Raw genomic sequence first — 18,247 nt, 5'->3', positions numbered from 1 at the left:
TCACCAACTGAACACTTTGCTCTCACCAACATGCGCAGTCCCTTTAAATGTGCTGCGCGGTTTCTCTCCCAGTGGCAGGAGCTGGTGAGCGGCCTGCGCGGGGCCTCGCCATTGCTGCGCCACCGTGCAGCCACGTACCTTAGGGGCAACATTGGTGTGCGGCCCTCAACAGCTCACCACAACTTGTTAAGTGGCCCTCCAGCCCAACTCATTGCCCACCTCTGCCCGAAACCACCTTTAATGGGATTCTGCCTCCTGACGGAGCTGGAAAAGATTTTGCCATTATTACCACAATTGAGCACCATCTTCTTTTTCAAAGATCTCTGAGCTTCTCTAATGGCTGCTTTTGTCTCCCTCAACTGTGGGTGATATTTCTCTCTATTCTCCTGTAAACTCATTCATCTTGATCTCAGCTGGGTTCAATGTAACACAGTTCAGGGAGTCAGGCATCATTCACCCCTAGACCCACTCTGGCCGGTGAAACCCCAGTCATTTCCTTAGTAAGGATTTCTCTGGTTCCTCGCCATATATCTGTCAGGATACCGAAACCCAGCTTTCTTACCGCCACTCCTGGAGGCCCCACTCCCTGAGCCTACAACCTTCAGCAGGGTCAGTGGTGGAGTTCAACAGCAGGAGTGAACCCAACTGTCAGAGTGAACAGGGTTCAGTCCTGGATGTGATTAACAGCAGCAATAACAGCAGAATTCAACCACTGCGGTTACTTGTGAACTCACTGATGAATCAGTAGGTGGGATGACTGAGTGAATCCCTTCCCACACACGGAGCAGATGAATGGCCTCTCGCCAGTGTGAACTCTCTGGTGTCTCAGCAGGCTGAATGACTGAGTGAATCCCTTCCCACACACAGTGCAGGTGAATTGCCTCTCTCCAGTGTGAGCACGCTGGTGTGTCAGAAGGTTGAATGAAGTAGTGAATCCTGTCCCACACACAGTGCAGGTGAATGGCCTCTCTCCAGTGTGAACACGCTTGTGTGTCAGCAGGCTGGAGCTCTCAGTGAATCCCTTCCCACACTCTGAGCCAGTGAACGGTCTCTCCCCGGTGTGAACTCGCTGGTGTCTCAGTAGGTGGGTTGAATTTATGAATCCCTTCCCACACCGGGAGCAGGTGAATGGCCTCTCCCCTGTGTGAACTCGCTGGTGTGTCAGCAGATCCGTTTTGCTTTGAAAGCTCTTCTCACTGTCAGAACATTTAAACGGTCTCACATTGGTGTGAACAAGTTGGTGTTGCAGTAAGTGGGATGAAGAAGTGAATCCCTTCCCATACACTGAGCAGGTGAACGGCCTCTCCCCAGTGTGAACTTGCTGGTGTTTCAGAAGATCCTTTTTGCTTTTAAAGCTCTTCTCACAGTCAGAACATTTAAAAGGTCTCACATTTGTGTGAACAAGTTGGTGTCTCAGTAGCTGGGATGACTGAGTGAATCCCTTCCCACACACGGAGCAGGTGAACGGTCTCTCCCCAGTGTGAACTCGCTGGTGTGTCAGCAGGTTACATGACTGTGTGAATCCCTTCCCACACACGAAGCAGGTGAATGGTCTCTTCCCGGTGTGACTGCGCCGATGAATTTCCAGCTCAGACGGGAAATTGAATCCTTTCCCACAGTCCCTACATTTCCACGGTTTCTCCCCGGTGTGACTGCGCTTGTGTTGCGCCAGGCCAGAGGGTCGACTGAATCCTCGTCCACACACAGAACACGTGTACAATTTCTCCCCGCTGTGAACGGTGCTTTTTGCTTCCATGTTATGTTTGATGATATTTAGGTCCCGATGAATTGAGTGACTGTCAGATCTTGATGTGATGTTTGAGTTAAATTTCCTGTCTACAAATCCTGCCCTTCGAATACCCTGTAAAATGAATATAAAACAGGAAAAAGGGAGCGTGAGAGAAAACTCACGAAAACACAAAGACAGGTTGTGAAACTGAGCTCAATGAACCTGGGAATTTGTGGGGCCGGTACTAGAAACAAAGTAACGATGAAAGCTGCCGGATTGTCATTAAAATCCCAACTGGTTCACTAATGTCCCTCAGGGATATGGGGATCGGGCGGGAAAGTCAAGTTGAGGTCTTAGATCAGCCATGATCTTATTGAGTGGCGGAGCAGGCTCGAGGGGCCGTATGGCCTACTCCTGCTCCTAATTCTTGTGTTCTTATGGAATGGAACCTGCCACCCTACCTGTCCCACGACTTCTACCGCCTAGAAGGAAAAGAGCAGCAGGTGCATGGGAACACCATCATCTGCAAGTCACACACCATCCTAACTTGGACATATACATATATTGCCGTTCCTTCATTGTCGCTGAGTCAAAATCCTGGAACTCCTTTTCTAACAGCATTGTGGGAGCACCTTCACCACACGGACTGCAATGGTTCAAGAAGAAGGCTCACCACCACCTTCTCCATGGCAACTAGGGATGTGCAATAAATGCTGGCTTTGCCAGCGACGCCCACATCCCAATAATGAAACAAATCTGTATGTAAACTGGACTAAAAGCGTCTACAGAAATACTTGTTCCTAAAACAATACTCTTTTACATTGTAGGGACAGTGTCTGTTTAACAACCTATTCTCCCCCAGAATCCCCCTCCCTTGACAGTCTCACATTGGAAATTGTTGGGTCCTCCTGGGCTCAGAAGTACTGGGGGTTAAACCCAGCAGCTTCTCCTCCATCTCTACTCCAGCTGAAACTGAAGCAACAAAAAGACCTACACAGGCGGCCAAGGACCAACTTCCACATCCAGCGCCCACCCTGATACAAGCCGGCTCTGGATTGGCGGCTCTGCTGTGTCAATCCAGTTGTGGTTTCTCCTGTCTGGGGGAGGCGCTGCTCCCTGGGTTTCCTGGTGCCGGGGCCCTGGCCGCATGTCTGCCGGGCCCGGCCGCCCTGATTCGGGGCCTGAGACGCGCACTCGGTGTTGCTGAGGCCGCGCTCGCCCCCGCTCAGTTTCCTGGAGCCGCACCGCGCATGCTCCGCGCAGGAAGGCGGTCTCCGGGGACCAGCCCTTCCCGCGCCTGCACGCTGCACCCCTGCTGATGGAGATAAGCCATATTCACCCACGTGGGGCACTCTGGGTAGGAGCATCCGCCATGTTCAGTATTGTGTTTCCCTGGAGTTCCAGTTCTGAGTTTCAGACACTTCAGTTACAAGTGGACCAGGTGTTTAAAGCTCATTCAGTCCCCTCGCTCCATGTCGCCATTCGTTAAAGGTACAGAGATTGATTTCCCTCATTGTGCATCTGTTTGTGATATTTAGAGAAAATAGACTTGCATTTATATAGCGCCTTTCACGACCACCGGATGTCCCAAAGCGCTTTATAGCCAATGAAGTACTTTTTGAAATGTAGTCACAATTGTAGTGTAGGAAACACAATAGCCAGTTTGCGCACAGCAAGCTCCCACAAACAGCAATGTGATAATGACCAGGTAATCTGTTTCTGTGATGTTGATTGAGGGATAAATATTGGCCAGGACACCAGGAATAACTCCCCTGCTCTTCTTTGAAATAGTACCATAGGATCTTTTACATCGACCCGAACGAGCAGACGGGAGCTCGGTTTAACATCTCATCTAAATGATGCCATCTCCGACAGTGCAGTACTCCCTCGGCACTGCACTGGAGTGTCAGCCTAGATTTGCAAACATGCAGGTGCAGCAAGCAGTTAGGAAGGCAAATGGTATGTTGGCCTTCATTGCAAGAGGATTTGAGTACAGGAGCAAGGATGTCTTACTACAGTTATACAGGGCCTTGGTGAGGCCACACCTGGAGTACTGTGTGCAGTTTTGGTCTTTTTACCTAAGAAAGGATATACTTGCCATAGAGGGAGTGCAGCGAAGATTCACCAGGCTGATTCCTGGGATGGCAGGATTGTTGTATGATGAGAGATTGGGTCGACTAGGCCTGTATTCACTAGAGTTTAGAAGAATGAGTGGGGATCTCATTGAAATGTATAAAATTCTGACAGGTCTAGACAGACTGGATGCAGGGAGGATGTTTCCCCTGGCTGGGGGTCTAGAACGAGGGGTCACAGTCTCAGGATACGGGGTAGGACATTTAGGACTGAGATGAGGAGAAATTTCTTCACTCAGAGGGTGGTGAACCTGTGGAATTCTCTACCACAGAAGGCTGTGGAGGCCAAGTCACTGAATATATTTCAGGAGGAGATAGATAGATTTCTAGACACAAAAGGCATCAAGGGGGATGGGGAGAGAACGGGAATATGGTATTGAGATAGAGGATCAGCCATGATCACATTGAATGGCAGAGCAGGCTCGAAGGGCCGAGGTCCACTCCTGCTCCTATTTTCCTATGTTTCTATGTTTTGTGTTCAAGTCTCTAGAGTGGGATTTTAACCCACAATCCTAACTCAGAGGTGAGGGTGCTACCAACTGAGCCCACGGCCTGACACCAGGACAATGACTCACCTCTCTGCACCTACAGTAGTTAAAGTAACATCCTTCCTGTTAGTAGTGAGCCACATTCTGTACTGGGGGAGACTGCTTTCTATTTTGGTGGCTTCAGCCTTTTAAATTCTCATCCTCCAGCCGTACAACCCAAGAGACCCCTGCACTCCTCCAACTCTGGCCTCTTGTGCAACCCCCACTTCCATTGCCCCACCATTGGTGGCCATTACTTCAGTTGCCTAGGCCCTAAGATCTTTGACCAAGCTTTTCGTCACCAGTTCTAATGTCTCCTTCTTTGTTTCGGTGTCAATTTTTGACTGATTCCACTATTGTGAAGCGTCTTGGAATATTTTACTATGTTAAAGGCACTACGTAAATGCAAGTTGTTGTTGCTGTGCTACCATTGGCCTCAACTTTGCCAGACAGAAACAGCCAGGGCCGGCGGCTGTGGTGCTCCCCATGGTCGAAATGCTGGCAGCTCACTCTATAGGCTCACAAGCTCAGAATTACCACTCGGTGAGGTACTGGAGGGCAGATAGTGACTGGGGCCGAACCCCACCATCACACAGCACCTTCAGTATAGGCTCACAGCTCAGAATTACCACTTGGTGAGGTACTGGAGGGCAGACAGTGACTGGGGCCGAACCCGACCATCACAGAGCACCTTCAGTATAGGCTCACAGATGAGAATTACCACTTGGTGAGGTACTGGAGGGCAGACAGTGACTGGGGCCGAACCCCACCGTCACACAGCACCTTCAGTATAGGCTCACAACTCAGAATTACCACTCGGTGAGGTACTGGAGGGCAGACAGTGACTGGGGCCGAACCCCACCATCACACAGCACCTTCAGTACAGGCTCACAGTTCAGAATTACCACTTGGTGAGGTACTGGAGGGCAGATAGTGACTGGGGCCGAACCCCACCATCACACAGCACCTTCAGTATAGGCTCACAACTCAGAATTACCACTTGGTGAGGTACTGGAGGGCAGACAGTGACTGGGGCCGAACCCGACCATCACAGAGCACCTTCAGTATAGGCTCACAGCTCAGAATTACCACTTGGTGAGGTACTGGAGGGCAAACAGTGTCTGGGGCCGAACCCCACCATCACACAGCACCTTCAGTATAGGCTCACAGCTCAGAATTACCACTTGGTGAGGTACTGGAGGGCAGACAGTGACTGGGGCCGAACCCCACCGTCACACAGCACCTTCAGTATAGGCTCACAGCTCAGAATTACCACTCGGTGAGGTACTGGAGGGCAGACAGTGACTGGGGCCGAACCCCACCATCACACAGCACCTTCAGTATAGGCTCACAGCTCAGAATTACCACTTGGTGAGGTACTGGAGGGCAGACAGTGACTCAGGCTGAACCCCACCATCACACAGCATCTTCAGTATAGGCTCACAGCTCAGAATTACCACTCGGTGAGGTACTGCAGGGCAGACAGTGTCTGGGGCCGAACCCCACCATCACACAGCACCTTCAGTATAGGCTCACAGCTCAGAATTACTACTTGGTGAGGTACTGGAGAGCAGAAAGTGACTGGGGCTGAACCGCACCATCACACAGCACCTTCAGGAGTGAAAGGGAGAAAATTCAGAGCCTGCGATGAATCTGGATTTCAAACAGCGAGTGTGTGGGACGGTGGATTTACAGCTTAGGAGGGGCAAGAGAGGAAAGAATGTTCCCGAGAAACAAAAACTGTCTTCAGAATTTCTATCCTGTACTTCCAGAGCTGAGATTTGTAAGTTGTGAGGACAGGCTGCACAGACTGGGCTTGTATTCCCTTGAATATAGAAGATTACGGGGTGATCTAATTGAGGTGTTTAAGATGATTAAAGGAGTTGACAGGGTAGATAGAGAGAAACTATTTCCTCTGGTCAGGGAGTCCACAACAAGGGGACACAACCTTGATTTAGACCCAGGCCATTCAGGAGTGATGTCAGGAGGCACAACTTCACACAAATGCTGAGAGGCTGTTTCCTCTGGCTGGAGAGCCTAGAACCAGGGGTCACAGTCTCAGGGAAAGGGGTCGGCCATTTAGGACTGAGATGAGGCATGTGACTCTTTGGAATTCTCTACCCAGAGGGCTGTGGGTGCTCAGTCATTGAGAATATTCAAGACTGAGATCAACTTTGGACACTAAATGAATTGAGGGATATGGGGATAGGGCGGGAAAGAGCAGGCTCCAGGGGCCCTATAGCCGACTCCTGCTCCTATGTCTTATATTCATAAAGGGTAACGGAAATCTGGAATTCTCTCCCCCAAACCCTGCTGAGGTTGGGGACCAAAGGCAAATTTCAAAACTGTGTGTGTGAGATTTTTGTTAGGCGAGGATAGTAAGGATTACAGAATGAAGGTGGGAAGAGTTAAGATACAGATCAGCCATGACCACATTGAATGGCGGAACAAGCTCGAAGGGCTGAATGACCGACTCCTGTTGCGATGTTCCTACTTACTGTGATGACTTTTGTAAACAGCTTTTCATGGGAATTAGATGGGGAGGATACACAAACAGGTTATAACTGGGCCCCTCCTGTTACTATGACTCAGTCGCACTGGGCGGTGCCTTTACCCACTGAGCCATTGGGAGGAGGGTCCAGTGACCCTCCTGGAAAATGCACGTGTGAGGCCTTAGGTGAGGACAGTGGAACAGCCTGTCGACACTCACTGTCGAGGTACACACATGGAGATTGAGCACATGGGTCACATATTGGAGAGAAACTGGTGAGTGTAGAACTGAACCCAGCCAGAGTCAGCACCTTCAGGGGAGGAAGAGGGATGGGAACCAATGAGTGTAGAACTGAACCCAGCCAGAGTCAGCACCTTCAGGGGAGGAAGAGGGATGGGAACCAATGAGTGTGGAACTGAACCCAGCCAGAGTCAGCACCTTCAGGGGAGGAGAGGGAGGGGAACCAGTGAGTGTAGAACTGAACCCAGCCAGAGTCAGCACCTTCAGGGGAGGAGAGGGTGGTGAACCAGTGAGTGTAGAACTGAACCCAGCCAGAGTCAGCACCTTCAGGGGAGGAGAGGGTGGTGAACCAGTGAGTGTAGAACTGAACCCAGCCAGAGTCAGCACCTTCAGGGGAGGAGAGGGAGGGGAACCAGTGAGTCTAGAACTGAACCCAGCTAGAGTCAGCACCTTCGGGGGACGAGAGGGAGGGGAACCAGTGAGTGTAGAACTGAACCCAGCCAGAGTCAGCACCTTCAGGGGGGGAGAGGGAGGGGAACCAGTGAGTGTAGAACTGAACCCAGCCAGAGTCAGCACCTTCAGGGGAGGAGAGGGAGGGGAACCAGTGAGTGTAAATGGAAAGGTCGCAACAAACTTCCCTTAACTCCCACCCTCTGATTTCTGTTTTGTAGCCAGCTTTCCATCCATTCTGCTGCCTGGTCCTTCACTCCACACGGCCTGACCTGGGTCATCTTGTCAATCTTACAAACTGTTATGGATAGCAAGCTGGTTACAAAACAGGAAACAGAGAGTGGGGGTTGGGAGTAGCTACTCAGACTGGCAAAAGGTGGGAAGTGGTGTTCCACAAGGATTGGTGCTGGGACCACTGTGGTTCATAAACGATTTGGACTCGGGAATCAGAAGAACAATTTTAAAGTTTGTCGATAACACCAAATTGGGAGGTAGAGTTAATACTGAGGAAGACAAAATGCAAGAAGATATTAATAATTTCAGAATGGGCGTGTAATTGGCAAATGAATGTCACTATAGATCAATGTGAGGTGGTGTGTTTTGCTGGGAAGAATAAGGAGGCCACACACTACTGGGACAAGGGGGTGAAATTGGGTTGCTTTGTGCCTCCCGCGATATTCAGCGGGAGGTTAGCGGCGGCGGTAGCCGGTAGCTCCCCGCGGCACTGCACCGCCGGCAATGACGTCATCGCCATGCGCAGCACCCCGACTGCAACCTTGGGTTGCGACCCCTGACCTATCACTGGACGATATGTCCGACAGGATCAAAGGTCGTTCTTGCAGCCGCGGCGATGCCACTTAAAGGGCAAGTGTCGGGCGGCAACTTTTTATTTTGGCCGACTGCCAGCACCTGCCCCCTTCCCCTTTCTTCTTCGGGGTGCCGGCTGCAAGCGCTCAGCCCGGTGCTCCTCTTGATCCGATACCCCGCTCCCCGGTTGTCCAGCAGGGCCCCGGTGTGCGCAGTGCTAGGCCCCTCCGCTTTAATTGGGGAGGGAGGTCTGCTATGATGCGGTGCTATGTGCCGACGGGCGTGGCGCTGTTAAACAAAGTGCCGTGAAATTGACTGATAGCACCTCAAGAGGGAGGGGAGCGCTTCCAGTAGCACCCCGCCCCCTGCCTGGGGCGCTACCACTGAATTTAATGCACAGGGGCTCTAACTTTTTCGGGGCACTAAAGTTAGCCCCGGCGATGTTAGCGACCCAAAGGGGGCGCTACCGAATTCCCCCCCCCCATTAGTCTAAATGGGCTGGAGGAACAGAGGGATCCAGGGATATAGATACACAAATCACTAAAAGTAGCGACACAGGTTAATAAGGCCATTAAAAGAAAAAGCACTGGGGTACATTCCTGAAGGAGCCTTCTGTTCCATGCCTAGGATCTCTGAGCCATGGCAGAGAATGGCTGGGACACGTTTCTCACACGCTTCGAGATTAATCCGCATGGAGCCTTTGCTGTCAGCGAAGAGAGACGAGAAAGACCAAAGTGCCGTTTACCCTTCTCAATGTGGCCCTGAAGGGCTGTGTCCAGGCTGGAGACAGACACAGGTTAACTCCGTAACATGGTTTAATCAACACTTGCACATAAAAGCTTTTGCCATGAGGCAGCAAAAACAAAGAGTACCACCAGTACAGACCAGACTTAACTCAGGAGACCAATTGCCACAGCACCACCTGGTGGATCAGGTTACTCATAACCTCCCAGGTTACTACACACCTCCCCCCTTAAGATTGCCGTATGCAATTCTTAAACAATAACCCTTACTAGGTACTACATTTTAATTAACCAGTATGCTCTAACCATGGTTAACCCCTGACTAATTTAACAGGTTTGTATAAATCTTTCTGGTTGCTTGCGACTCCTTTGTGAACATCTTAATTCCACTTGTGGTGGATTCTCAGATTCATTCGCACTTGAGATTGGAGTAGTCTCTGATGTTGGTTTTACTCTGTCCCGCTGTGGCCTGGCAGTACCAGTGTCCACTGGCACCTTATAAGCCGTGCTGGGTCCTGGAACAGCCTCCTCTACTGCCCTTTGTTCCATCTGAGGCAGTTGCCCCTGCTGCCAGCTGAAAAGCTGATCCACATGCCGACAAACCCCTCGACCATCCCCTCGTAACACAGAGTACGACACAGGTCCTGTAATGTCCTGGATTAGTCCTGGTATCCATTTAGGTCCATAGCCGAAGTTCCGGGTGTACACAGAGTCCCCTATGGCGAAATGGCGAGCTTTAGTATGTTTGTCATGGTACGCTTTTTGGTTTGTTTGTTTTGTCTCAACCTTGCTTTTGAGATCTGGGTGTATCAGGTCTAACGTGCACCGCAACTTTCTCCCCATCATCAACTCAGCCGGAGAAAGCCCCGTGGTAGCTTGGGGTGCTATATGATAACTAAACAAGGCTCTATTGAGCTTGGTCTCCAGGGTGTCACCTGAGCTCTTCCTCATGAGCTCCTTAAAAGTCTGCATGGCTCACTCGGCTAACCCATTTGAGACTGGGTGATATGGAGCCGAGGTGACATGAGTGATTCCATTCCTTACCATGAATTCTTTGCTCCCTTCACTAACAAAACACTGTGCATTGTCGGATACAATCATTTCTGGAATACCATGCGCGCTGAAGCTGTTCCTGAGACAATCCAGTGTGGCATCAGTCGTTGCAGAGCTCACTGGATAAACGTCGATCCAATTTGAGTGAGAGTCTACCAGCACCAAAAACATTTTGCCCATAAAAGGTCCCACATAGTCTATGTGAATTCTCCTCCAGGGTTTGCTGGGCCACTCCCAGGGATGGAGTGGTGCCCCAGCAGGTGCTTTCCTCTGTTCCTGACATATAGTGCATGACTTTACCTTTGATTCAATTTCAGCATCCAAGTTAGGCCACCACAGGTAGCTCCTAGCCAGCCCTTTCATTCTAGTCATTCCTGGGTGCAATTGATGCAACTGTTCCATCAAAGTAGAGCGTCCCCGCTCTGGGACTATGATGCGTGCTCCCCATAGCACACATCCATCTTGGACACTGAGCTCGTGCTGTCTCTGTCTGTACGGCACGAACTCCGGTCCCTCACGGTGATCTGGCCAGCCTTTCAACACATACACACAGACCCTTGACAGAACGGGGTCCTTGGCTGTCCAGCCCTGGATTTGCGCTGAAGTCATCAGGGGACTGATCTCCTGATCCAGCATCAGGACGTGCTCCTCAGGGGAAGTACTGCGAGGAGATTTTGAGAGGGGCAGGCGGCTGAGAGCATCAGCGTTCCTGTTTTCCTTGCCGGCTCTGTACGTGATCACATATTCATAGGCTCTTAGTATTACTGCCCATCTCATTATTCTCTGTGATGCCATTTGAGGCACCGCTTTCATCTCATTCAATAAGCTAATAAGAGGCTTGTGGTCAGTACTGATTACAAACTTCCTCCCATATATGTACTTATGGAATTTCTTTACTCCAAACATAATGGCTAACCCCTCTTTATCAAGCTGTGAATAGTTCTTTTCCGCAGCTGTGAGCGTGCGTGAAACAAACCCGATGGGCCTTTCCGCTCCATCTGGCATGCGGTGGGCCAACACTGCCCCCACTCCATAGGGTGATGCATCGCAGGACATTATCAGCTCCTTCTTCTCGTCGTAATGCACTAACACCCTGCTGGACTGAAGTAGCTCCTTTGACTGCTGAAACGCTTTCGCTTGCTCTGGCCCCCAACGCCATGGCTCCTCCTTTCTCAGCAGTTTGTGCAGGGGTGCCAGCTGCATCGATACGTTTGGAAGAAACCGGTTATAATAATTCAGGAGCCCTAGATAGGCTTTCAGTTCAGTCACTGAGGTGGGTGCAGGTGCATCCTGCACTGCCCGCACTTTCCCTGGTAATGGATGGAGGCCTGTGGCATCCACCCGATGTCCCAGGAATGTAACTTCCTTCTCCATGAAACTACACTTACTCCGTTTCAGGCGTAGCCCCGCCTCTTCCAGCCGCTGTAGCACTTTGTCCAGTGTTTTTACGTGATCCTGATCATCACTTCCTGTTAGCAGAATATCATCTAAATACATGGCCACCTTTGGAATGCCCTGCAGAATGCCCTCCATAGTCCGTTGGAATATTGCTGGGCTAGAACTGACACCAAATGATAACCTGGCATACGTGAACAGCCCCTTGTGCGTGTTCACCGTGACAAACTTTTTTGATTCTTCATCTAGCAATATCTGCTGATACGCATGACTCATGTCCAGTTTGCTGAATCTTTCTCCCCCAGCGAGCGATGTTAACATGTCCTCCATTCTCGGAATGGGGTACTGTTCCAGTGATGATACTCTGTTCACTGTTAACTTATAGTCACCACACACCCTTACGTTACCGTCGGGCTTCAATACCGGGACTATTGGTGCCGCCCAGTCTGAAATTTTCACTGGTTCTATTACTTTGTCCTTTAGCAGGCGATCTAGTTCCGCCTCAACCTTGGTTTTCATTGCAAAAGGTACCGACCTTGGTTTAAAGAAACGAGGCGTGGCATCACTGGCTACATGAATCTTGGCTGTGGCTCCCCTTAAGGTGCCCAGTTCGTCCTTGAACACTAACTCATGCTTCATCAGCACTTCTTGCAGTGCCTCTGTACTGTCCTCCATTTTATTCATTGCCTGCCAGTCCACACTCAACTCACTGATCCACCCTCGCCCTAACAGGTTTGGCCCTGACTCTGCTACCACTACCACCGTAAGCTCTTTGGTGACTCCTTTGTGTTCCACTTGTACTTCGGCCGCCCCCAAAATGTCCACCTTCTGTCCTGTGTAGGTTTTGAGACTAATGGGGCATGTACCTAGCTCTGGTACTTTTGCTTCCCCCCACAGCTTGGCGTACTCAGTCTGCGACATTATGGTTACACTACATCCGGTGTCAATCTCAAACTTTACTTGACCTCCGTTCACTATCAAATACTGAGTGAGAAGGGGTACGTTGGGCCTTGAAGTGTCTATACTGTATATAGTGAAAAGCTCCTCACTAGACTCTTCCTCCTCTTGTATGTAATTTGCCCGCTTTGCGTACTTCTCCCTCCCCCCTTTAGCATGCTTTGCCCCTTTAGCACTGCTTCTCTCACTCACTGCCCTTTTACAGACTTTCTTTAAGTGCCCTATTTTTCCACAATTGTGGCACTTTGCCTTTACAAACCTGCAGTCCTTTGCATAATGGCTCATCCAGCCACATCGGTAGCAATCCCCAACCCCGACTGGTGGACTTTTTGTGCCAGCTTCCATCTTGAAAACAGCTCCTCCCACTGGTTTACTCCATTTCTCCTTGCTCATATTGTTTAAGTCCTTAATGTCCTTGTTAGCCGTCTCCGTGGCTTGTGCTTTTTTAAGTGCCATCTCAAATGTTAATCCTTCTTCTGACAGCAACCTTTGCTGTATACTGTCATCGTTAACTCCGCATACTAGTCTGTCCCTTAACATGACTGTGAGCGTATTTCCAAAATTACAGTCCTGTGCGAGCTTCCGAAGCTCCTCCACATACTCAGTAACGCTTTCTTCCGGCCTCCTAATCCTCAAATTGAATTTCCATCTCTGTACTATTTCACTAGGTTTCGGATTGAAATGATTCTTTAGTAGACTCACCAACTCGTCAAAAGATTTTTCTCCTGGCCGCTCCGGGCTCAGCAGATTCCTCATCCATGTATAGGTTTGCGCTCCCACACAACTCAGTAAAATGGCCCTTTTCTTATCAGCACTGTCCACCTCGTTTGCCATAAAGAAATGGCTCAGTATTTCACAATACTCCTCCCAAGACTGCGACTTGCTGTCAAAAGGTGCCACGGAGCCTACCGTTCCTGCCATCCTTGGAGTCCGGTCACTTCAGCCAAAAAATCAAACTCCGTTTCGACTCCCGCGGCCTAGCCTCGTGCTTTTCCGACTAGTTTGCAAACCAACCCGAGCACTTATTCCAAATACTCCCTAACTATGACTGATCCACGAAAACTTTTCCGTCCTTTATTCTCGTTGCCATATGTGGTATCTTGAGGTGGCCATAGATGGAGACGGACACAGGTTAACTCCGTAACATGGTTTAATCAACACTTGCACATAAAAGCTTCTGCCATGAGGCAGCAAAAACAAAGAGTACCACCAGTACAGACCAGACTTAACTCAGGAGACCAATTGCCACAGCACCACCTGGTGGATCAGGTTACTCATAACCTCCCAGGTTACTACAAAGTGAATCCCTTCCCACACACGGAGCAGATGAACGGCCTCTCCCCAGTGTGAACTCACTGGTGTGTCAGCAGGTTGGATGAATTTGTGAATCTGTTCCCACACACGGAGCAGGTGAACGGCCTCTCCCCGGTGTGAGTGCGTTGGTGCTTCATCAGATGCTTTCTGCTTTTAAAGCTCTTTTCACAGTCAGAACATTTAAATGGTCTCTTATTAGAGTGAACAAGTTGGTGCGCAGTGAGGCTGGAGGAGATAGTGAATCCCTTCCCACACATGGAGCAGGTGAATGGCCTCTCCCCGGTGTGACTGCGTTGATGAGTTTCCAGCTCAGACAGGTAATTGAATCCCTTCCCACAGTCCCCACATTTCCAGGGTTTCTCCATGGTGCCGGTGTCCTTGTGTCTCTCCAGGTTGGACAATCATTTGAAGCCTCGTCCACACACAGAACATGTGTATAGTTTCTGCCTACTGTGAATGGTGCAATGTTTTTTCAGGCTGTGTAACTGGTTATAGCTCTTTCCACAGTCAGGGCACTGGAACACTCTCACTCGGGTGTGTGTGTCTCAGTGCTTTTCCAGTCATGCTGATGCTGAAATCTTTACCCACCGACAGACCAGACAAACATTTCTCCTTCCACATTCAAAGGCCAAGGATATTACCTGTAAAAGCAGTTTACAAAAGTCATCACTATAAGTTCAGGATTAAAATGCAGAACAGATAATTTCAGCTTCTATGGAGCATTCTATCCTCTCTTATTACATAGAATTACAGCACAGAAACAGGCCATTCGGTCCAACTGGTCCATGCGGTGTATATTCTCCACACGAGCCTCCTCCCATCTCTCTTCATCTCACCCTATCAGCATCTCCTTCTATTCCTTTCTCCCATGTGTTTATCCAGCTTCCCCTTAAATACATCCCTGCTCTTCACCTCAACTACTCCCTGTGGCAGCAAGTTCCACATTCTCAGCACTCTCTGGGTGAAGGAGTTTAATCTAAATAGGACTTTCCTGGGCAGCCAATCAGCACTGCTGCCTCTTTTGTGCATTTCCTGGTGAGGCTAAACAGTTGATATTTTCTGATCAAAAAGAGCTGAGCTCAGCAGCATTAGTCCTGTTTTGCCTCCTTTGGATCCACGTGTACGAGTAGAGTGAGCGCAGCCTTCACAGCAACCGCAATAAAATTGTTACAGTTGTGAAGGAACTTTGTGTCAGTGCACTGGACCACAAACAAAGTATGTGTGTCAATTATTCTCTGACTGCACTATTGTGATGTTTTAAAGGTGCTATATAAAGGTAAGTTGTTGTTGTTGGTCTGAGTTTGTGGTGTGTAAGTGCTGCCCTTCTCACAGCCTGTAAAAGGAGTTTACAAAAGCCATCTCTGTGAATCCAGGATAGAAATTGACAAGATTCTCTCCTCCTGGTTCCTGGCCAAGGGGGCCGCGCATGTGCCCTGCTGCCCCCTGAGCCTCTCAAGATGGCAGCCGTTAACCCGGGCCTGTCACCAGGAGAAAGCCCCGCAGCTGCCGCCCCGCTTGGGGCAAACGCCCGGCCCGGAGGCTCTCGTTCGGGGTCTGAGGCCCACCCTGGGTGTTTGTGAAGCGGATAATGTTGAGTGTTTTAATAATGGGGCCTGGGGCCGCACTCAGGGTGTGTGCAGCCCGCATCCCCCCCGGGATTATTTTTTTTTCTTTTGAGTCAAACATATTTATTTAAATATGGTAGTACTTGTTACAATTCATCAATTACATAATAAATCCATTACATTCATTGACCACAAAAAAAGGATAAAGCCTCGAAAAGCAGCTTTATGGTCAACAATATAAATACAATAACAAATTTTTACAGGTAAATCAATAATGTTTACAGTACAAACTGCCACTATTTAATAAACCAAGAAAGAACCCGTATACGCCAGTCCGACTGGCATCGCTCAATCATTCAGTCATTCATTCCTCCATTCGTTCATTCGTTCTTTCGCTCAAGCGTAAATTCCGTTGTGCATGTCTGCGTGCGTGCGTGTCATTTGTCTACCTGCGTGCATTCGTGCGTTCATTCATCCGTCCAGACAGGCCTCATGCTCACCCAATAGGATGCCCACTTTCATCCTGGGGAGCGAGGGCCCTTCATTCGGTCGAACGTAAGATCCATTGTGTATGCGTGTGTGCGTGCGTATTATTTGTGTCCGCATGCGTGCGTTCACTTGAGCGTTTGTTCGTTCGATCGTTCGTTCGATTAAGGAAGGCTTTAACACTAAATAACACCATGATATACAAAATCCCATAACCATATCAGAAATCAATTAAAACTTCAAGTAAACTACTTTTAACCAGAAACCCGAAACTTCTTCAACAAAGCAAGTAAATACCAGTTCTACGCCAGTCCTATTGGCACTCTAATAACTCCTCGTTTTCACTTGATGTTATCTAACCATATAATGTCCTGATCCTTATCCACAGTCTTCAACCTTTCCACAGAAAAGAAGCCGACCACTTTCTCAAATCCCATAAAAGAAGAAAACGACTACTCAAAATCTCCTTCTTGCTGTTATCACTCACAGGACCCAGCCATCAAGACATTCATTATTCCTTGCCGATATTACTTTGTTTTGCCTTTTATCTTCCTTTTATTTCCCTTTTTCACTTTCAATCGTCAATCAACTGTCAATCACCCGGGCAGTGTGAGCTGAGCATGCGCGGAACTTGTCACATCAGGTGAGAGAGCTCATGGAGCGGGTTCATGAACCCCGGGGGGACGCGGGCCGCTCACACCCCGAGCTCATGGAGCGGGTTCATGAACCCCGGGGGGACGCGGGCCGCTCACACCCCGAGCTCAGGGAACGGGTTCATGAACCCCGGGGGGACGCGGGCTGCTCACACCCCGAGCTCAGGGAGCGGGTTCATGAACCCCGGGGGGACGCGGGCCGCTCACACCCCGAGCTCAGGGAGCGGGTTCATGAACCCTGGGGGGACGCGGGCTGCTCACACCCCGAGCTCAGGGAGCGGGTTCATGAACCCCGGGGGGACGCGGGACGCTCACACCCCGAGCTCAGGGAGCGGGTTCATGAACCCTGGGGGGACGCGGGCCGCTCACACCCCGAGCTCAGGGAGCGGGTTCATGAACCCTGGGGGGACGCGGGCTGCTCACACCCCGAGCTCAGGGAGCGGGTTAATGAACCCTGGGGGAGGCTGCGAGATTCTCAGCAGCTCAGCTCTGCTCGGTGCTGTGTGAACGGGTTGCTCCACACCCCGGCTGCTCACGGGGAATGCCAGTGCGGAGGGCCCAGTGCAGAAGGTCCAGGGTGGAAGACCCAGAGGAGAGTGTCCCAGGCGGGAGGCCCAGCACGGAGGGTCCCAGGTGGGGGGCCTAGGGCGGAGCGGCTGGTCGCCAGAAGTGGAGTCGGGAGATGCTGTGGGTGAGCATGCTGCACGGTTTCTAAAGGTGAAGAACGGTCTCCGGCCCAAATGAGTTCCAGTGGCCCCACCTGTGCTCCATCTGGTGGCAGCTGTGAGGCTTTTTCTCGGTCACGGGATCGGGTTTGTGCGCTGCCATTTTGGTGGAGGAAAGGCAGACTGTTTCCATCTATAGTATGATGCTTGAGCGGCCATAAGATGGGAAAAGGGAACTGAATAATAGTGAAAAAGGAAAATAAAAGGAAGATAAAAGGCAAAACAAAGTAATATCGGCATAGAAACATAGAAGATAGGAGCAGGAGTAGGCCATTCATCCCCTCGAGCCTGCTCCGCCATTCAATGCGATCATGGCTGATCATCCAAATTCAGTACCCTGTCCCTGCTTTCTCCCCATATCCCTTGATCCCTTTAGCCTTAAGAAATATATCCAACTCCTTCTTGAATATATTTAATATATTGGCCTCTACTGCCTTCTGTGATAGAGAATTCCACAGGTTCACCACTCTCTGGTGTTAGATCCGTGATTCTGAGAGTATGATGTTTTTCAATAACCACACGGATGCTGTAACTTAACAATAAACAGGTATTTACTGGAGGAGGATAGTCTCAAGACTGGGGTACAGAGGCATGCACAAGGCTTATATACAGGTGTGGTCACTGCCGGTACTACAGTATACAGGAGCTGTAAAAGTAGTTCTGTCTTAAAGGTACATACACTACAATTCCTCCCCTTTTAGGTTAGTAGTACCCCTAATATTCAAATAACAATTAACACTTTAACATGTACATTAAACAACAATAGTCCATTTATAGATTCAGTCTTTGGGGCGGCTTCCTGACCCTTTCAGGACAGCACCTTTCCTGAGGTTCTTGTTCTTGGTGCACAGGCGATTCTGGCCCCTTTTCATCGGGTAGTTCATTGGGTTCCACTGCTACTGGTTCTGAGGTAGATGCTATCGGTATGTCGGGTTCATCCCCAGGTACTCGAGACATGGGGTTGACTCGTTCCTGGGACG

The 18,247-nt window shown here is 49.9% G+C and overlaps 1 protein-coding gene across 16 annotated transcripts in view; it reads right to left on the bottom strand.

Annotated features, from left to right (window-relative positions):
• LOC147118771 (uncharacterized) overlaps positions 1–18,247 on the bottom strand; it is a 119,526-nt gene that overhangs the window by 60,654 nt on the left and 40,625 nt on the right. For 2 of the 16 annotated variants that reach the window (XM_085984573.1, XM_085984572.1), the window contains exons 1-2: positions 1,431–1,771; positions 759–1,178 (exon numbers count right to left, since the gene is read on the bottom strand). In XM_085984573.1, coding sequence (XP_085840699.1) covers positions 759–1,178; positions 1,431–1,756 — 746 coding nt within the window. In that variant the 5' untranslated portion in view covers positions 1,757–1,771. Of the gene's footprint in view, positions 1–738; positions 1,793–13,943; positions 14,205–18,247 lie in introns of those variants that run through there. The other 14 variants (XM_085984580.1, XM_085984566.1, XM_085984575.1 and 11 more) reach the window with 14 other exon arrangements.

This window comes from Somniosus microcephalus, chromosome 4 (assembly GCF_052327205.1).
Source record: "Somniosus microcephalus isolate GS21.2 chromosome 4, FLI_Smic_1.0, whole genome shotgun sequence".
In the NCBI taxonomy this organism is placed as follows: Eukaryota; Metazoa; Chordata; class Chondrichthyes; order Squaliformes; family Somniosidae; genus Somniosus; species Somniosus microcephalus.
Note: the sequence above shows the minus strand (reverse complement) of the source record. Positions and strands in the feature narration are given on the sequence as shown.